General features: G+C 38.8%; 1 protein-coding gene across 1 annotated transcript; it reads right to left on the minus strand.

Moving 5' to 3' along the window:
- Window positions 1–8,136: 8,136 nt before the first annotated feature.
- LOC120440527 (B-cell receptor CD22-like) lies at window positions 8,137–14,864 on the minus strand. The gene is made up of 8 exons (XM_039613201.1): window positions 14,765–14,864; window positions 12,141–12,445; window positions 11,833–12,066; window positions 11,641–11,745; window positions 11,231–11,260; window positions 10,786–11,127; window positions 9,940–10,197; window positions 8,137–8,297 (listed from the first exon to the last, which is right to left on the minus strand). Exons 2-8 carry the CDS (start codon window positions 12,202–12,204, stop codon window positions 8,137–8,139), a joined length of 1,194 nt encoding a protein of 397 aa, XP_039469135.1. The 5' UTR covers window positions 12,205–12,445; window positions 14,765–14,864.
- Between the last annotated feature and the right edge of the window lie 4,641 nt (window positions 14,865–19,505).

A 19,505-nucleotide genomic window follows, 5' to 3' on the forward strand; every position in this document is an offset into this window, starting at 1 on the left:
TTAAATTATTTGAAGTGCCTCATTTCTATGCTTTTTTTTAACTAAAATGCCATATAACCATATAGTGTAGTATTAAGTGGACATGGCCCTGAAAAATAAAGGCATTAGACTACATGTCCTTGGGGGGTAGAAAGCTGTAGACTCTCGCTCACGCTTGCCTGGGAAAATGTAGATAACAGGGGACCATCTTCTAGTGGAAAGTTACTGAGACACTGTTGTTTAGACTAAAGTGAGAGAGCTTCTGTAATAAAACTGTTAGGGGCACACCACCATTTTGAGATCCGCGGCAACGTGTCGTGCAGGACGCATCTCCCTTCTAGAAGTATTGGGTAAGAGAATAAAGTGTGAAATGGTCTACTGAGCAGTGTTTTGTCTTCCATCAGATGCCTCTGAGGGATCAAAAGAACTCGGTGAAGTGTTGATATTTAACAACCTCAAAGATAATGGGTGGTTTGCACAACAAAAGCAGGAGGAGAATCGAGCTGATGACCTGTGGAAATCTCAGCAGGGGCGAATAACACCTCGGGACTTGCACCAGAAAATAAAAAAGTCAGTAATTCTGGTAGGTGTTAGGTTCAGGGAATTTACGCGAATTTGTGCATGAATTGGCAATCCCCCCTGTGTTGTCCTCTGTGTCTCCCTCTGTGTGACTGTGTATATAGTGATGTGAATTAATGTGCTTTGCTCCCACTCTTTGTGTTCCATTTTTTCCTCTTTCCATCATATTCTCTCTCTCTCTGCCTCTCTCGGCTGTCTCTGTATACTTTCTGCGTTATGTTTAAGGTCCGTGTCTTGGTGTCAGCATTTTCAGTTTTGTGTCCTCCCCGCTCTGTCATGTGTAATTGTCCTCAGCTGTGTTCCTTGTGTGCTTCCACTTCCCTCATTACCTTCTGTGTATTTATGTCAGAGTTCCCCTCTATTCCATGTCACGTTGTCCCTCATGCTGTATGATCCTTGTGTGCCTCTCTGTGGACTTTTAGGTTATATTTTCCCAGTCAAGTTTAGTTAATCATTAGTTGTATCATTTCCCTTAGTCTACAAATAAAGTTCCCTTTTTGAGTTCATTCCCGTGTTGTGAGTCCTGCATTTGGGTCCAATCTCCTGCCTGCACACAGCGATTCATGACAAAACTACCCACTGACGGTGAGTATAGGTTCAGATCAAGTAGAGCAACATCAGTGGCATTATTAAAAAAAAAGCGTGTCATCCTTTTATCCTGTTATCCCCCAAAACCCCATCCCCTTTGAGACTGTCTGCTCCCCAGCCAACAAAAACAAACCTAAACTCACCAAAACAATTGAACATAAAAACAACAAAGAAAGAACAATATATTATCCACAACTGCACCAAAGAGTAAAATAGTGAAATGTGGATTATTAAACAATATATCTAGATTATTAAACAATCTATTCTAGCAGACTATTCTAGTCCCTTTTAGTACATAAATTAATAATTGACAAAAACAATCAATTAAAATGACCAATTTGTTAATAATTAAAAAGCTGATTTACTCGCCTTTGTCAGAATCTTTGAAGCACAGGCCAAGGGGTGGCAGGGATCTTCCACTCCAGTTCATTAATCAACCAAAGACCTAGACAGAGTTTTAATTAATTTGAAAGCCTGACACTTAGCCTTGTCAACCCTCGCTGGAAAGCTCAAAAACAGTTTTACTTGTTGTTAATTGTCCACCTGGGCCTTACACATAGTTTCTGTCTGATTTCTCAGATTTCTAATCTGATTTAGTGCTCAGCTCACATGAAATAATCATTGTAGGTGATTTTAACATCCATAATTGTGTGGTAGAAGATGTCATCTTTGTCATAGACACTGTCATAGACACATAGACACTGCAACTACAGACTAAAAATGCAATAAATTAATATAGTACTACAATGTGGTACTGTACACTAAATGTGTCAGATTACACAAACTGGTACCCACTTCAATATATTTTTATTTATTTTTTGTGGAGAGGTTCCACACCTTCCAGTTCCTTGGTGTCCTCATTTCTGCTGACATCTCCGGAAACACAACATCTCAGCGGTCGTCAAGAAGGTCCAACAGCGGCTGCACTTCCTGAGGGTCCTCAGGAAGTACCAGCTGAACTCCAGCCTGCTGCTGACCTTCTACCGCTTGTCCATTGAGAGCCTGCGAACATACTGCCCTCTCCACTTCCTGATGGACATTTATTCCTCCCGCTGCCTCAGCAGAGCAGCAAACTTTGTCAAGGACAGTTCCCACCCTGGTTTCAACATGTTCAGCCTGCTTCCCAAGCATGTTTGCACTGAGTAGGACATTGTACAACTGTATAATGACAGTAAAGCCATTCTATTCTATTCTAATGGGTTATTTCAACGGTTATGAGAATGCATCATTTTTCGAAAGATATAATTACACACTAACATATTTATGATTGTATATTTATGACAACAATTTTCTTCTTTTTCTGTAAAAACCCCCGACTGACTGTACCTTTAGAAACGTTTGTGCTCACCTGATGTAGTGGAGATGCAATATTAAGTTTCGCCAGTAGATGACAGTAACAGATTGGATAAATGAGTGAGTAGCACAGTAATCATAGCAGAAGCAAGAAACCACAGTTGCAGGGGAGAGACAGCCAGGTGTACATGTAAAGGTAAGCTTTTGAGTTTCTTTTATAAAGTCTGGAAACATAGGGGATCCCAAGTTTCAGACTTTCTTGATAAAAAAACCCCTCATCATTTCCATTGGATCACAGCTGATCACAGACTTCAGCTAGGCCAAAGCAACCTCACCTTTTTCATACGCACCCATGTTGATTGTTATATATGCAGAATTTGATATGGAGTTATAGCTCCTTAAAAATGTAGATAAAAACATACATAAAAATAACTGGTGTCTTAAATATTTTTAGAAACAGTGTTGTTCATTTATTTTGATTTGGCCATCTTCAAGGTGTGTTTCTCTTTAAAGGTATTTCCATTACACTGTGTGCAGACTGAGTACCCAGCTGTCTCAAGAGGGCGGTCCTGGTGGACATGTTGTGGGAGACCCAGATGGATCTGTATGAGAAAAAAGAGATCCTCTCTAGTCTCTGGCAAAAATACACGTAAACAACTGTGTAGTTTTCTTTTTTTTCTCATACCACACAAAGGTCAGAGGGTCAGTCAGAAAACACAGGGTCAGGGATTAATCACTTTGGCAGGAATCCCCTTTACCTGCAGCTCAGAGAAATATAAATAAATTACATGAATACACTGATTATTAAAGTAATTATTTTGTTTGTTGGTAAAACCATTGTACCTGCAACACAAAGATAAAATCTGCTTTGCTGACAGTTTTGTGATTTGTCAGCAGTTTCTCTGCAGCAGTAAAAATGTTCACTGCTCTATGTTAGACTGTTAGAGTGACGTTCCTCTCTGCTTCCATGATGCTGTACATAATAGGATCACTTTATTTAGGGGCAGATCCACTGATAAACCTTTCAAGGCACAGATTCAGGTTTTTTTTCCAGAACACCTTTACCACAACATTTGAATAACAAACATTACTGTTAAGGATTAGAAATTCCTGTTTTCTAACATAATTTCATAACTTTTGCATTTACATTGAAACCACAAACATCATGACGGTCATCATGAGGAGGAGAAACAAGAAACACAGAATGAAAACCCAAAAACAAGACTCCAGCTTCTGCCATCATCATGGCTGTTATAGATTTTTTACTCTTAACAAGAAAGGTGGTTGTATGTTGATTAACATTATTGTGATAAATGGCTGATCACTGGTAGTACATATTTCATAAAAATCATTAGAGATTAGAAAATATCAAAAACATGATTGAATGTCAAAAATCAACATCTAACAGGAATGACTGACCTGTGTGTGTCTGCAGATAAACTGCATTCAGCTTTAACACCATCACTTCCTCATTTATCTTTTCTTTTTCCTCGCAGATGAGCCCTCTAGTGAAGAATTGATGTATTGCAGGACATTTTTCCACTTCATACTGATTTTACCTTTGAATTTTTTGTTTTCTATTACTTATCAACATTCTCTGGCTTTATTATTATATTTTTTTCACTTTTATAAAGGAGTTAAACATGTGATATGATCACATTTCATTACATTTTCATTCCAAAAATTAAAAAAAAATAAATAAAATAAGTTCCTGCAGACATGATAGCTTTGATGTTTTCATTTCTGACATTTGTAACACATGCATTTCATTATCAGATATGTTTGAATGGAAAAGCTCAGGCATTTCTATATTTCTGTTATTCCTTTCTGTTTTTTATGATCCAGTACAGAGAGTACAAACACTGACTGATGTAGCAGCTTTGGTGTCTCTGCTATGATACTAAAACCTTAAGGGGAAACGGTCCCTTTAAATCACCATGGTAACAAACACTTCTTTAGTGAGCAGGCAGTGGCTCGATGGTGGAGTAGAGGTCAGCTGTGTGGTTGTCACTGAAGTGCAGTCTGCTGTAGTGATGATCATCCTGCTCTGCTGACTGAGCTGAGATGTTTTCATATTTGAGGTCAGGGTTCATCTGAGGAGATGAGACAGGTATTATAAATTCATATTAAACTGCATTAAACATTTCATTGTTCTATCAGAACATTATAAAATATCTGTTTGTAAGTCTGAGCTGATAAAAGTTTGTTTATTGGCTCATTAACAAACATTTTAAAGAACCTATTTAAATAACAGGTTTTCCCAGGTTTCATGTCCTTGAATTCAGAGAGAGCTGATGTTTACCATCAGTTATATCATGACTGTTTAATATCCAGTCAATTACAAAGCCAACATATGAGACTGACATGAATCTATTGTGTTGTAAGAACTGTGGATGTAAAGTTTCTATCAAATGTGATAAACAGGTTGGTCAAATAAAAATCAGTGACAAATCATGTAGCTCCACAGAAACATGATCCAGGCCCTGCACCATGAATAAAATTCAACATAACCCGGGTGTAGCACTTACGTGGATTGAAGTACAGTACCAATGGATAATTACCAAGGTAATGAGTAATTTGGGCTAGTATCAGAAGATGAAGAACGACTCTTAGAGCTCTGGTACATGAATGACACAGAAACCAGACAAAACACAGTTGTGTGGCTTAAAAGTATTTTAGTGATGTTAAGTCTTGTAAAAGAATTTTGTAACCACACAGTATTACAACAGGTTTAACAGAACTTCAAGTATAAAATTTCCCCCCAAAGTAGCAAAAAAATAGAATAAAATAAAATTGTGCACAAGTAAAAGAATTAGTCTTTTTAAGTCCAAATGGTACCGGTGGGGCCCATGACAAACGGGTGTATTGCATTAGAGTTCGTCCAATGAGAAGTGTGTGTGTGTGATTGTCTGTCCTACCGTACTACTTGTACAGTAGAGGATTATAGTCCATCAATGTGCAAATGAGTGTGCGTGTGTATGTATATCATCTCCTAGGATCTTGGGTTGGCTCGCCATCCAGTGAACACTGGAACACTCTGGGTTCTGGAATCGCTGACCTGGTCTTTGGATTCGTCCCATATAAAAAACCTGACCTATAAACAATGGCCAAATATATGTCACGTCCACTTTAAGAATAACTTTCACAAATTAAACTGAAGTAGTGTCACAGTGCAGTAACTACTATTCAGATCAGCTATCATCAATTCAATCATCATCAGTTCAATCATGATGTACAACATTAAAATATCAAGGTTCAAAGTTCAAAGTATGAATATCCAAAATTCACAGCTGTAACCTGCAGTAATATTAAAGATTATCTACAAGGTTTCAAACATTCAGGAATTATAGTTACCATATAATTCACTTTCATTGTAAACATTAATTACATCCATCAAAATAAACTCACTGTACATGTATATCTAATAACAAATAAATAAGTATATTTCCCCTTTCAAGAAATGGAATAATATGCAAATACTTATCAGAAATTGAACAAAGTGCAAACAATCAGGTTCAATAACAGGTAAACACAAGGACTCAGTCCACGAATAGGAGTATTAAAATAGACGTGCTTAATCCCGCTTGTACCATAGGCCTACTAGTACAAGTGGAAATACACTAAAAATTACCTCCAAGTATTCAATACTGAGTATTGTAAAACAACTGATTGACATCAAAAATTAAACAGGAAGCAGCATAAAGTCTGCTTACAATTATCTCTTATAAACTTATTTTCAGCTGCTTTAACCATTTACAGCTTTTCACATGTTAATGACTTGGTTAACGATATAACTAACATAACAACAGTGCGTTTCAGAGACACCCAACAACTGTACCCACACTCCGCACATCACGTGTCTGATTAGCCACATTTAGCTTACCGCCGTGGAGTGGATGCTCAGCGTTTCACGTGAAGCCACAGCTCAGTAAACCTTCCGGTTTCGCTCTGCCCTCTACGACAACAAGTGCAAAACCATACTTTGTGAACAATATCAGTTTAGATGGTAATTTTAACTCGTTAGAGGTTAATTTCTCCAGCTTACCGATAACAAAGTTTTAGTCCGCCTGCTCTGTTCGGCTGTAGAAGCAAGAGACTGCAAACTTGGGAGCTGGCACTAAGGAGGGACAAGAGCTGCCTAGAGCTTCACCGATTGGCTGACATGCGAGGAGTGGAGTAAAACAATAGGCTCTCATCAGAGCTCATCAACCCTCGGAGAAACTTAACCCTTGTTTGACCAGAGCATATCATATATAATCTGCGTCCCTTCCATGTTTAAACAAATATTTTGATCTCGTTTCACTTTCATTAAACAAGGACAATAAGAACAGGAACAATGAACATAAAATGTTTTACTTTTTCGTCTCTTTTGTTTGAGATGATTTTAGGAACTGGGTTACACGGGTATCTTTCTGTTATCTGGATTCAACCTAACACTGGCAGTTGGGTGAAGCGTTAGCTCGCTAACTTAACCAAGTGTTTCTCCTGCACATTCACATGAAAGGGGCTTTCACAGATCATATGACTTATCTTCCACATAAAACGATCCCATTAGTGTCTCCTGCTCCAGAGAAGTTATTAAATGATGATTAAAACCTATAAGGAACACAACAAATATACCAGTAAAATGCAACAGTTGTTTGGTGAGATTTAGAGATTAATGCTTCAGTGAATTGTTAATCTGGTGATTTAGCACACAGAGAGGTGAAATACACATTTTAATTCCAGTAAATTATTTAATCACTAAGTGCGCTCTCAGTGCTGCTGTATATTTTTAATTTTGCACATTAGAGCTCTGACACTTTAAACTGGATCCATTTAATCACTGAAGCTTTCTACTAAAGGAGACCTCGGACTCACTTCAGTTTTTGATTTTTAAAAATAAATTAATAAAATTAATTTGGTTGTTTGAACAGGTGTTCTTGGTCTGTGTTCTGTGTAGTAGGTGCAGTTCCAACAGTCTAACAGAGACTTATCAGCAATGCTGTGTCGAATGCAGCGGTCATGTCCAACAAGACCAGCACTGCCTATTTACCACGGTCTGTCGCTATCAGAATGTCATTCATAACTTTTACGTGGGCTGTCTCCATACTGTGAAATGGCTTAAAGCCAGACTGAAAGATTTCCGACAATTGAGTCATTCAAATAGTCCATCAACTGAGTGTAAACAATCCTTTCCAGAATCTTACTAAGAAAGGGAAGCTTAGAGATGGGTCTAAAATTTGACATGACTGAACTATCTAAGCCTAGTTTCTTAAGTAAAGGGTGTATGACTGCATGCTTAAACTCCTTAGGTACTTGACCAGACAAAAGACTAGTATTAATAATGTTCAGAATGTGTGGTCCAATAGGAAGTACCTTTTTGAGAAAACGGGGAGGAACAACGTCATTTGGGGAGCCACATGATTTAGCATTCAACACAAGTTTCTCTAAATCAGGTAAAACTATTAGTAGAAAAGCAGAGAACAAACTTGAGCAAGAACCATGCATGGCTGGGTCAGCAATAGATAGAGTCGGAGGTCTCAAACTAGCAACCTTGTCCACAAAATAATTAAGAAACTTATTGCACATAACCTCAGAAGAGTGCAAAAGAACATAGCCTTCTGTATTAAGTACAGAATTTATAGCCTTATATAGAACACGAGGATTATGCGAGCTGGCAGCAATAAGTTGAGAAAAAGGAGTGCTTGGCAGCCTTTACTGCTCTCTGATAGACTTTCCAGCTAGTCTTAAGAGCTTCCAGGGAGACATACAGCCTATCCTTTTTCCACCGTCTTTCACATCTTCTACATTCTTTTCTAGCGGCTCTGGTAAAATCAGTTTGCCAAGGACTAGCCTTGGGCTTGCATTGTCTGAATCTTAAAGGAGCAACAACGTCGAAGACAGATTTACAAGAAGAATCCAATTAAGAAAATAATCCATCTGAGGTGGACAATTCAGGAGGATAAGAAATAAGTTCGTCAAACAATATGGAAAACCACTCGGCAGTATCTGAGCCAAAAGCACAATAACATCGAGCAGGTACAGCCCGTTTAACAACAGGATTAAAAAGAAAAATGTCACATAAAATAGGCATATGGTCAGAGAACACCGCATCCTCGACGAGTATGTTACAGACAGATAAACCATGTGATAAAACCAAGTCCAGTGTGTGACCACATTCTTGAGTCGCACATTTAACAGACGGAACAAAATTATAAGAGTTCACTAAGTCCAGAAAGTCCTTGGCCAGGGGTTTCCTCGGGCAGCAGACGTGTATATTAAAATCACCAAGCAGAATGATCTGGTCATACCGTGATGCACAGCCAGCAAGAAACTCTGAGAACTCGGATAAAAACTGCTTATTATATTTCGGGGGCCGATAAACAATCGCACACAACAGCGAAGACGAGTGGCCCAGTTCGCACAAACAGAGTTCAAAACTGGTGTGGCGTGTCGATGGGGATAGCTCCATAAAGTCGAGATGTGCCTTAAAAACGACAGCTAGCCCTGCTCCGCGGCCAGAAACTCTCGGAACACTAAAAAAGGCACAGCCAGCTCGCAATAATTCAGAAAAGGCACTTAACTCACCAGATGGAATCCAAGTTTCAGTCAAACAAAGAAAATCCAGCGCACGGGAAGAGAAAAATTCCTTCAAAATGAAGGTCTTATTTGCCATAGATCTGGCATTAATTAAACCCAACCTGAGAAGAATTGGGTCGGGAACTTCCGAGGCAGTAGCAACCAGATCCACCAGTCGGAGGTTTGTTCGGTCCACTCCACGCCAACGCAGATGTCGGAGAGGAGGGGATTTTGCAGAACCCTTCTCAAGAGATTGTATTGTATTATCAACAAAACCAACCTGTTTTTGTTCTCCATTAGACATCAGCAGGTATGAAATCATCACTTTCTTTCATTTCTCCAGAAAATAGCGTCCCCATTCCTGAACGTTTCTTTTAATAGTACTAAGATTTAGTTTTCCAAGAGCCTCGAAAGTCTTTGCATTTCCCTGACAAGTGTCAGTAAGAATACAGATTTTCTAGAGGACTTTTACTTTTTGACTTTTGACTGTTGGCTGCAAACAATTTTAAGACACTTGCATTATTCTAAAAGGGTATAAGCTATAAGCTTAAAATTCTTCCTGTCTTCAGATGCTGCGCACCATTTCTGATCACACTGGTAAAAAAACTGACACATTAATTCATTCATTCCTCACAGACACGCACACGCGCACACACACACACACACGCGCGCACACGTAGAGTCGTTCTTGTTTGAATCCTGTTTTGTACCTGCTGTTTGTTGTCTGAAGTTTCCCTTCTTGGAGGCTGACTGGAAGTGCTCTTTTTTCTGAGTCATAAAAATAAATGAATAAGTCAAGAAACATGGCATTAAAAATAACAGGATCAATCTAAAAGAAAACTTATGTTTACCTAACACACCAGCAGACAGTGATAAGTATTAAAAGCAGCAGAGCAGCAGAAACTCCTGCAGCTGCTGGTGTCCATGTTCCTGTGATACTTTGGACAGTGAGAGTCTTTGGAGCAGAGCTGATATCTTTGTTGGTTTTCACAGCACAGGAGTAGCTTCCTGAATTCTCCCTGCTGACTGGGTCTAGGATCAGATGTTTGTTCTGGTTTTCTCTCAGGGTCAGAGGTCGACTGTTCAAGTACCAAATGTAGTTTGTGTTGTCAGTCAGAGGACAGCTGGTACTGCAGGTCAGTGTGACTCTCTGACCCTCTGTCACCACTGCAGAAGGACTCATCTTCACTCTCAGCTCTGAAAGAGGAACATTGGTTAAAAAACCTTTCAGGATTACACAGTGAGCTTGAGTTTTAAATGAGGCTTGAAAACAAAATCAGCCTTTAATCCTTTTGTTCAATGGTGAAAAGTAATTATTTATTAAAGCAGTGTACTTAAGTACACATTCAAGGAACTTTTTGTGTAACTTTATATTCTACTATCGCAAATTATTATAAATTTTACTCTTCAATATTTATCTGACTTCTTATGTTTGGTGTGTCTGGTATTAAAACCACTGTTATAAAAATACCCTAATTTAACAATTTAAATAGTCAGAAAAAACACGGACAGCAAAACTACAAATGATTAATATGATTCACGGCACTCCAGTTTGAAATACCAAACAATCTGCACAAACACTTGTCAAAATTAGCTAAGCACATATAGAACCAACTCTGACAGTGTTTTTTATTTATTTAAATTAATTTCTTGAAAACATGTAAATACTTTCAAGGTGTTACTAAGTGCTGATACTATATTCTCGGCATCTGAATATTTCTTCCACCTCTGCTCCTGTTCAGACATTAATGAGTAAAGTCTGCTGAGTGAGGAGTTTAGATTTACCTGTGACAATCAAAAAGACTCCAGGCAGATCAGACTGTGTCCATCCTTCATGATCTTTGTTGAATCTGAATGTGTATCCTCCTGAGTCATTCTTCTTCAGGTTGTTGATGGTCAGGATGTGTTGGTTCTTCATGTTGTCCTGATACTCCACACGACCTGCAGCCTCAATCAGCTCTTCAACTTCCACTTTATCTTTTCTCCATTTTTTACTCCAACATTTAAACTCTGGCTTCATGTTATCAGGATGTGAGTATTCACTTGTGATGTTGACTGAAGATCCTTCCAGAGCACAGATTCTCCTGCTGACATAATTCACTCTCCAGCAGTTTTTACCCTGAACACCTGAAATATAGATGGAAGATTTAAAGTTGTTTGAATGGGCTGTATGCTGACATTTGTGTTTATAGTTAACTAGAAGAGAAAAAAATCGTTCTTTATTACTCACAGACTTCTGCAGACTGAAGGTACTTGTGGCCTTTCACAGCACAAGAGAACCTGTATGTTGAATTTTTGTGAGTTAAACATTGTTGATTCTTGTAGTTTCTGCTTGTGCTTTTGCAGCTCATGTAGGCAGTTTCAGGGTCAAACAGCTTACAGGTGGTGTTACAGGTCAGTGTGACATTATCTGATGTGTAATTAGTTCTTAGAACATGAAGCTCTGAAAGATAATAAATACAGTTTCCATCAGTAACTGTGACATAATCTTTATAACCTTAGTTTTGTTTTTAGGATGTGTACTAATAGATTTATTAACAAAGGTCATATTTAGCTTAATTTTTTATAAGGAAAATGACATTGATCAAATATACATTAGAGGTTTGGTGGAAGATATTTGCTTATTTGTTGAAACTTCACCTCTGGGATATGTGATGGAGCACGGCTCATCTACTGATGTCTTCCTGTAAGAACACATTCTCCCTTTAGCATAGGTCACACTGAAGCAGGTCTCTGTGATGGAATCTGAAATAAAGACATTATATTAATTGAAATGATTCACTGTATGACCCATTTTGTTTGTTTTGTAGCACAATAAACATCATGACTCACCCACAGAGACTTCAGGGGCTCTGAGATCCTCGTAGCCTTTGACAGCACAGGAGTATGTGACTGCTTCCTCACTGCTGAGCAGCTCTTGGTACCAGGGAGACCAGTCCTCATAGAGAAACTCTCTGTTCTTGTACCAGATGTAGGCTGCAGGCTTTTCAGTCAGAGGACAGCTGCTGCTGCACATCAGTGTTACTGTCTGTCCCTCTGTGGCAGGAATCACCTTTACCTGCAGCTCTGAGGGGATGATGGAGAACAACTTATACAATGATGTCATTTGGAAAGTAATCAATGAGTAAAAGTCACTGTACCTGCAACAACTTGTAGAGTAATATTACTGAGTGAACAGTTTCCTGGTCTGTCTGTAGTCTTCATACAGCAGTAAGTGTTTGCATCACTCTCTCTTAGATCATTGATGGTTAAAGTTGGTTTTTCTCTTCAGACATGTTGTACGTTACACGTTGTCCATCCACAGAGAGCTCACTCTGAACATACTTTGATCCATTCAAGCGTACAGTGAACCATTTTCTGCTTGAAGTCAGATGTTGATGTGAGCAGTTCAGATCCACTGATGAACCTTTGAGAGCACAGATCCTGGTTTCTCCTCCATTAACACCTTTAATAGAAACTTTCATTAGTGAGCAGAAACATTATTTCTGTTACTGTCAGTTTTTCTATCAATAATTGTTGAATAATGTTGGTACTGTAGTGTAAGAAATAACTTGAGAAAGTATTTTAAGTTATAGACAGCCATGCAGTAGCTGCTTATATAACTTATAATATAATTATAATAATATAATTCTTTTTCTTCATGTTTAATGACTCCTAAATAATTACTCATATCTTAGAGGCAAAGCACAAAATGAACACGGAATCAGACACTCGTCATTTGTTCATAACGTTATTGTTGTAGCTTTTACATTTAAAGTTGAGAGAATATATACAACAGCTCGAATATTAAAAAGACTCTAAGCTAACTGGACAGTTTCATATTCAGTTGTCTAACACATCGAACACCAAAACACGACTTCTTTCTTTCATTTGAGTCTGTTCTGTTCATCATATTACAAATGACGTGTTCTTTGAGTTGTTTTTGCAAGAGCAGGAAGCTGCAGTGGTTAAAACTGTTGTCTGTGCCTGGTTTATAATGGTAACACCTCTGTGGTGAAACAGAATCTCCAGGCTGAAGATCAGTGATCAACATGAACAGCTGTGATGATGAAGACCTTACTCTCCTGTGAACCCTACAACCCCAATCAGAAGTAATTGGTATCACAAACAGCTTTCACATTCACACAGTCTGTGTGTTCTAAAAAAACCCACGAAAAACAACATGAGATAGGAATTTTATAAAGTGAACCTGAGAGGTCAGATGCACTGCAACTTAGAAAAAACAAAAAACAAAAAGCTGCAAAAACATGGAAAACACAATGAAAGTGTTGTTGGGGAGACAACAGTATGATTGCCTGCATCTTTTTGTCTCTCACAACATCAATGAATACTCATCTTGTTATGAGCATGTGTCAGTGCAATCCTTTGTATCAGCAATCTTCAGCTGCTGTTCTGTCAGATTTTATTTGTATTATTTTATATTATTTATTTTTTATTACACAGGAAGATGTAATAAGTACAAATATAAATGCATGTGTAAAAAAGAAACAGAGAACACCTTCAACATAAAATAATCCAAAATGCACAGGTACATAAATCAACAGTATTCTTATGGGGTGTGAGTTTGTGTGTCTTTGTCACGAAATGTACTTGAAAATGAGGATGAGATGCCACAATAACACCCCCATGAGGCAGAGGTGGCTGTAGAGGTGGCTGTACTGTGACACTGACTGCACTTTAATCTCATAATAATCAGTGTTGGGCAAGTTACTTTGAAGAAGTAATTAATTATAGTTACTAGTTACTTCTTCAAAAAAGTAACTGAGTTAGTAACTGAGTTACAAGATTTTAAAAGTAATTAATTACTTGAAAAGTAACTATTACGTTACTTTAAAAAACGTTTAACCCTCTGGGGTCCAGGGTATAATTGGCCATTTTTGACTACTTTTGATTTTCCCTCCACATTTCCCCTTTAAAAGCAGGTGTATCACTGCTCCTGTTTTCATTCAGCAGTCGCCTCATTGTTCTGACACACAACACAGAACTATCCACAACACTACACACTAACTACACAAGACAACACATTAACTACACACTCCAAACAAGCTAAATGTCACAAATCTCTCACATCTCAAAACTCACTCTATCTCTTTTTCTGCTCTCCCTCTTTCTCTTGCCGTCACTCCTAAAACTTCCCCTAAACAACCAAATTTGGTCGACATGGTGCATTTTTCCACCAACACGAATGGGCTGTTTTTTGTTTTGGTTTGGTTTTTTTGTCATAAGCAGAGTGCTTGCTGCGCTGTCCTTAGACAGTAAACGTGATGAAACTATTGAGGAAAAAGCTGCGTATATATTGTTTATCATGACTCTGGGTTTTTGACTCTGGTGGCCTATCGACACAATTTAAAAACTGGTATATATCACATTGTTGCTTTGTCATCTTGAAGTGGTCATGAGATAATTATCTCAGTCTCAGTCTATTATTATCTCAGTCTATTAATTATTATTAATAATTATCTCAGTCTGGGGATTGTTGTTCCAGTAATGATGTTATACTTGTTATACTATCAACATATTCATACTATGAGCTGAAAGGAGGCCATTTCTGATGTTTTTATATGTTGAAACACAACAGAAGATTCATTAACAAATGTGTGCAGATTTAAGCTTACACATCTTTCTACTCTGTGCCAATCATTTAATGATGATATTATTGTACCATAAAAGATTATGATCTTGCACTTCTGTACTCTTCAAGAGCTCATCAAAGCTAAAACACTAAGACCTGTAAGGACAAAGGAGGAGAAAGAGTCATTCCTACCTGAGAGACACAGAATGAAACCCAAAAACAAAAATCCAGCTTCTGCCAAGATCATGGCTGCTGTAGATTTCAGCTTCTAGTCAGAAAGTTGATTGTATGAATCTTTAAAAGATCTTTAGAGCTGAACGTTCTCACAGGAAAGGCTGAAAACAGAACTGACAGTTATGAACATCATTATGTCTAAAGATAAACTGTATGTAGGTTTAACACCTTTTAATCACTTCCTCCATCATCATGGGTTTAAAAAGAAGAGACTGCTAGGAAAGTAGTGCAGCATTTTTTTCACTGTATGTTTTGTTTCACCTTACTTAGTAATATCATAGGTATTTTTTTCTTATAAACAAGTGCCTGACATTATAGTTTTTCAGCAAAAAAACAAAACAAAACAAAACCCCCCACAAATTTCTTGTGTGGAAAAAAAATGTCTTTCTACATTTCTACATTGATATGGACTGGGTAATGTGTAAGGAATGAGAGGGCACCACTACTCTGGGCCATGTGTGTTGGAAACGAAAATGATCAACCAACAGACGGCAGAATTCAAACACACCCTAAAAATTAAAGTGGAAATATGATACAGCAGGCTACTTTGCCAAAATTTTGTTTTTGCAATTCAAAATGATACTTAGTAGTTTGTACTGCCCCCACATGCTTTTATGCATGCCTGACAACATCAGCGCATCCTCCTGAAGTCATGACAGATGCTGTCCTGGAGGTCGGCGAGTGTTTGGGTCAGTTAATGCTATTAATTCTTTCATCCACCAATAACTGCCTGCATACTCTCACCAAATGAGGTTAGGCATCGTTCTGCACAAGGACGAAACCAGGACCCACTGCACCAGTGTAGGGTCTGACAGTGGGTCCAAAGATTTCATCCTGATATCTAATGGCAGTCAGGGTGCCGTTGCCCATAGCCTGTAAGGTCTGTGCATCCCTCTGTGGATATAACTCCCTAGAAGATCACTGACCCATCACCAAACTGGTCGTGTTGAATGATGTTACAGACATCATAACATCCTCCAGATTCTTTCACGTCTGTCAAAGTCAAAGTCAAAGTCAGCTTTTATGTCAAAAACCCTATCTACAGGTCATACACAGGAATTTGAAATTGCAATGCTCCCATGACCCTCAGTGTACACTAAAACAGTATAAAGATAAAAAGATAAAATAAAAGTTATGTACAACACAATGCAATACAATCTTACATAAATAACAATGTCTAACACAATCAGAGTGCTTGTAGGCAAGAGTTTGTGTGCAAGTGGGGGGTGGGACAGTCAGTGAAAAGACGATGGTGGAGGTTCAGAGTTTTGCATGTCTGGGCGGTGGGGGGGTTCAGAGGGAGGAAGAGAATGCAGGTCTGGAGTTTGTGTGTGAGAGAGTCAAGAGGGACAGAGCAGGGAGAGAATTCAGAATCCTGACATGTATGAAGCTGTCACTCAGTCTGCTGGTTCTAGCTTGGAGGCTCTTCAGTCTCCTTCCCAATGGCAGCAAACTGAAGAAACTGTTGGACGGATGAGTGGAGTCACCTGTAATGCAGAGGGCTTTTCGGGTGAGATAGTAGATGTCCTGGAGAGAGGGAAGAGAAGTACCCACGATCTCTGTGCTGCTCTCACTACTCATTCTAACTTTTTCTGGGAGGACCCAGTCCAGGAGCCCTACTACACAGTGATGGAGCTGGTGAGGATACTCCACGGTGCCTTTGTAGAAGGTGCTCATGATCGGGGTTGAGGCTCTTGCTCTCCTCAACTGCGGGGTGGGGGTTTCAGAAATGAGGGGGTGAAGTTGCTGGGAGGTCTACGCCTCGGAAGACTGGCAAATGTTTTGAATGTTTTTTACTTGTCAATGATCTTTCTCACTGTAGAATGATGGTCTTCAAATTGTGATGGACTTCAAGTGTGAAGAAAACATGTTAGTATTATTAAATGTTAGCAACCATGTCTCCTACCAATAGCACCACTGGAAGTTCTTGTACCAGATGTAGGCTGCGGGCTTTCCAGTCAGAGGACAGCTGCTGCTGCACATCAGTGTTACTGTCTGTCCCTCTGTGGCAGGAATCACCTTTACCTGCAGCTCTGAGAGGATGATGGATAACAACTTATACAATAATGTCCCAAAACCCATGATGATGCAAACACTTACTGCTGTATGAAGACTACAGATGGTCCAGGACACCGTTCACTCAGTAATATTACTCTTCAAGTTGTTGCATCACTCTGTCTTAGATTATTGATGATTAAAGTTGGGTTTTTCTCTTCAGACATGACAGCTCACTCTTTGGTCCATTCAAGTCTATAGTGAACCATTTGCTGCTTGAAGTCAGATGTTGATGAGAGCAGGGCAGATCCACTGATGAACCTTTGAGAGCACAGATCCTGGTTTCTCCTCCATTAACACCTTTAACACAAACTTCCATTAATAAACAGATTGATTGTGATTTTTGCTGTTAGCTTATCTATCATTAATCACTGAGTAAATATATACTATACTGTAGAACTAACCTTAAAGTCAGAAATTAATCTATAAATCATACAAAATCAAAGTTATTCTTTTGGGGTTTTTTTTTTTTTTTTTTTTTTGCCTGTCCCGTTTGGTTCTTTTGCCATCAGAATTATTGTCTAAAGGCGAAGAAAGATGCCCAACGGATTTACTTTACCAAATGGACCATCCCAGCCTTGCCGTAATGGTCCATTTGATTTACCTTTTATTGTTTATTTTATTTTCACTTGCTGAATACGGGACAGACTTGACTGGGGGAAGGAAAGGGGAGAAAGAAAGAGGGAAAGAAAAACAGCTGAGAAGAGGGATGGGGAAAAAGGGCAAAAAACAAAAACCAACAGAATAAGCAGACAAAAAATACATATATCAATCACCTGGATCACCTGTTGAGAAAGAAAAAAGAAAGCAAGCAGAAGAAAACGAGAGTAATAAACAAGATCACAATGATCTATGGGAATATGACAGTAAATACTAAATATTAAACATTATTGTGCAGCACGTAAGATCGACAGCGCACAGTGTGCTTTGAGGTAGGAGCCAAAAAGGGTTTAGTTTGTGTGTGTGAGCACCCGTGTGTACACCTGTGAGCATGGACGCGCTTGTTTTTTTAAAAGGTTCCTTCATGTAATGATCTGCAAGAGGGTGTGGGGAGTGTGGAATAAGGAATATTTTACTGCTACTTATACTTATTATTGGCACTATCATTGTATTAATTAACATTGCATTAAACCACATAACAAGCATTTGTAATAATACATATAATCAAGAAGCAGGCTTGAGTGAAGGCCTGAATGTATTCAGCTTCTTGTTGCATTTGAGTTTGCCTAGCAACAGGTGACGCAAAGAGGAGGACAAGTCCATGGGGACCTCAAAGGCCTGAGATCATCACCATATTTGAAAGAGGATGCCAGAAAGGGGAACTTCTGTGTCTGCATTTATCTCTTAGAATAGATCATTGTCTGTACAAGGGGCAAAGAATGTTCTTAAGATGCAAATTATGTGCTTGTAAACGCATGAGGGGGCGTTATAATACCCTGACAATATAAAAACAATCTGAAGTGTATTTTGGGTTGGGGATTTACAACTGATGGTTTGCAGTTTACATCTCCCCACGCTGCGTGCATTCATTAAAATCAATTGTTTGACTGACCTCTTCTGGACCATCATTGTTTTACTCTCGTCCTCAATTTCGGACCCATAACATTTGGTGCATTGGCCAGGGTTGAGGAGAGAGACTTGGAGATTGAGACCGAGAGGGTCCGAGGCGCTCGAACGGACAGACACGAGTCAGTGGTCGAAGTGAGTGGACATAAGCTGGCTTATACAAAGGTAAGGCACATACCTGTTGAATTTTCCAAACTGTACCAGATTGGACATGTCAAATTAAAGTTTACTCACTGAAATTACTGGTAAATGTCTGCTTTGATTTTGGTGAAAATCTCATGAGAATTGAAGTTGAAGTAATGATAATGAAACGTTGAAAATAAGTAAAGAGAATAAGAGAAAATAAGTAAAGAGTAAAGAGAATAAGTGTATTTAAAGCAGTTGGACTGCAGAGTGAATTTAGAGTTATAGGTTATTGGCGAAGAGTTTGTGACAGTTAAGTCTTAATTGAATATAAAGCCGGGCTTGGACATCAATAACATTGCTTGTGTAATTTTATGGGGTGTCTTCAAAAGTAATTAAATTTTTGTAGTACGGGATTCTGGGAATTCTGAGAAGTGCATTGTTCGGAGGTGACGCTCCAAATTTCCTGGCGACGGTCAGGATTTTCCTTGGGAAGGGATAGTCCGATTGGCAATCGTGGTCAACTGGGGACGGCCCAAAATAGCTACTGACTAGGTCAGTTTACCGTCCGGGGCGGTGGTTTGCACTTTTTTGATCAGTAGAAACCGGGTTTCGGGCGTGTAACTTTAACTTAAAGCTTCGGGGAAGCCTGGGATGTGAAATGCCCCAAAATAGAGCTTCTCGGCAGGGGTTGAGTTGGTTGACGCTTTTAAATTGCATTAGGGCATTAGATATGTGACCACGGTCCGGGGCTGAGACTGGTTAATTGATGACAAAAAACTCAGGGAGTTTATCGGTTGGACCGTTAATTTAAATTTGTCGAAATTGTGTAGGTTTTGAAATGTCAGGCCTAATACTGCAGTTGTAAATATAAAGACGTCTCTGTGTAATATAAAATATGAGATCTATGAGTAAGATCAGTCTCTGTGTCAGCAATGCACAGCCGGATGTGCAC

The sequence above is a fragment of the Oreochromis aureus genome, linkage group 6, assembly GCF_013358895.1.
Source record: "Oreochromis aureus strain Israel breed Guangdong linkage group 6, ZZ_aureus, whole genome shotgun sequence".
NCBI lineage: Eukaryota > Metazoa > Chordata > Actinopteri > Cichliformes > Cichlidae > Oreochromis > Oreochromis aureus.

Coding starts and splice junctions, on each gene's coding strand:
- LOC120440527 (XM_039613201.1), bottom strand. CDS start 12,204: ATGAAGACTACAGACAGACCAGGAAACTGTTCACTCAGTAATATTACT. Junction 11,746..11,832: donor AGCCCCTGAAGTCTCTGTGG/GTGAGTCATGAT, acceptor TCTTTATTTCAG/ATTCCATCACAGAGACCTGC. Junction 11,261..11,640: donor CTCCATCACATATCCCAGAG/GTGAAGTTTCAA, acceptor GTGCTGTGAAAG/GCCACAAGTACCTTCAGTCT.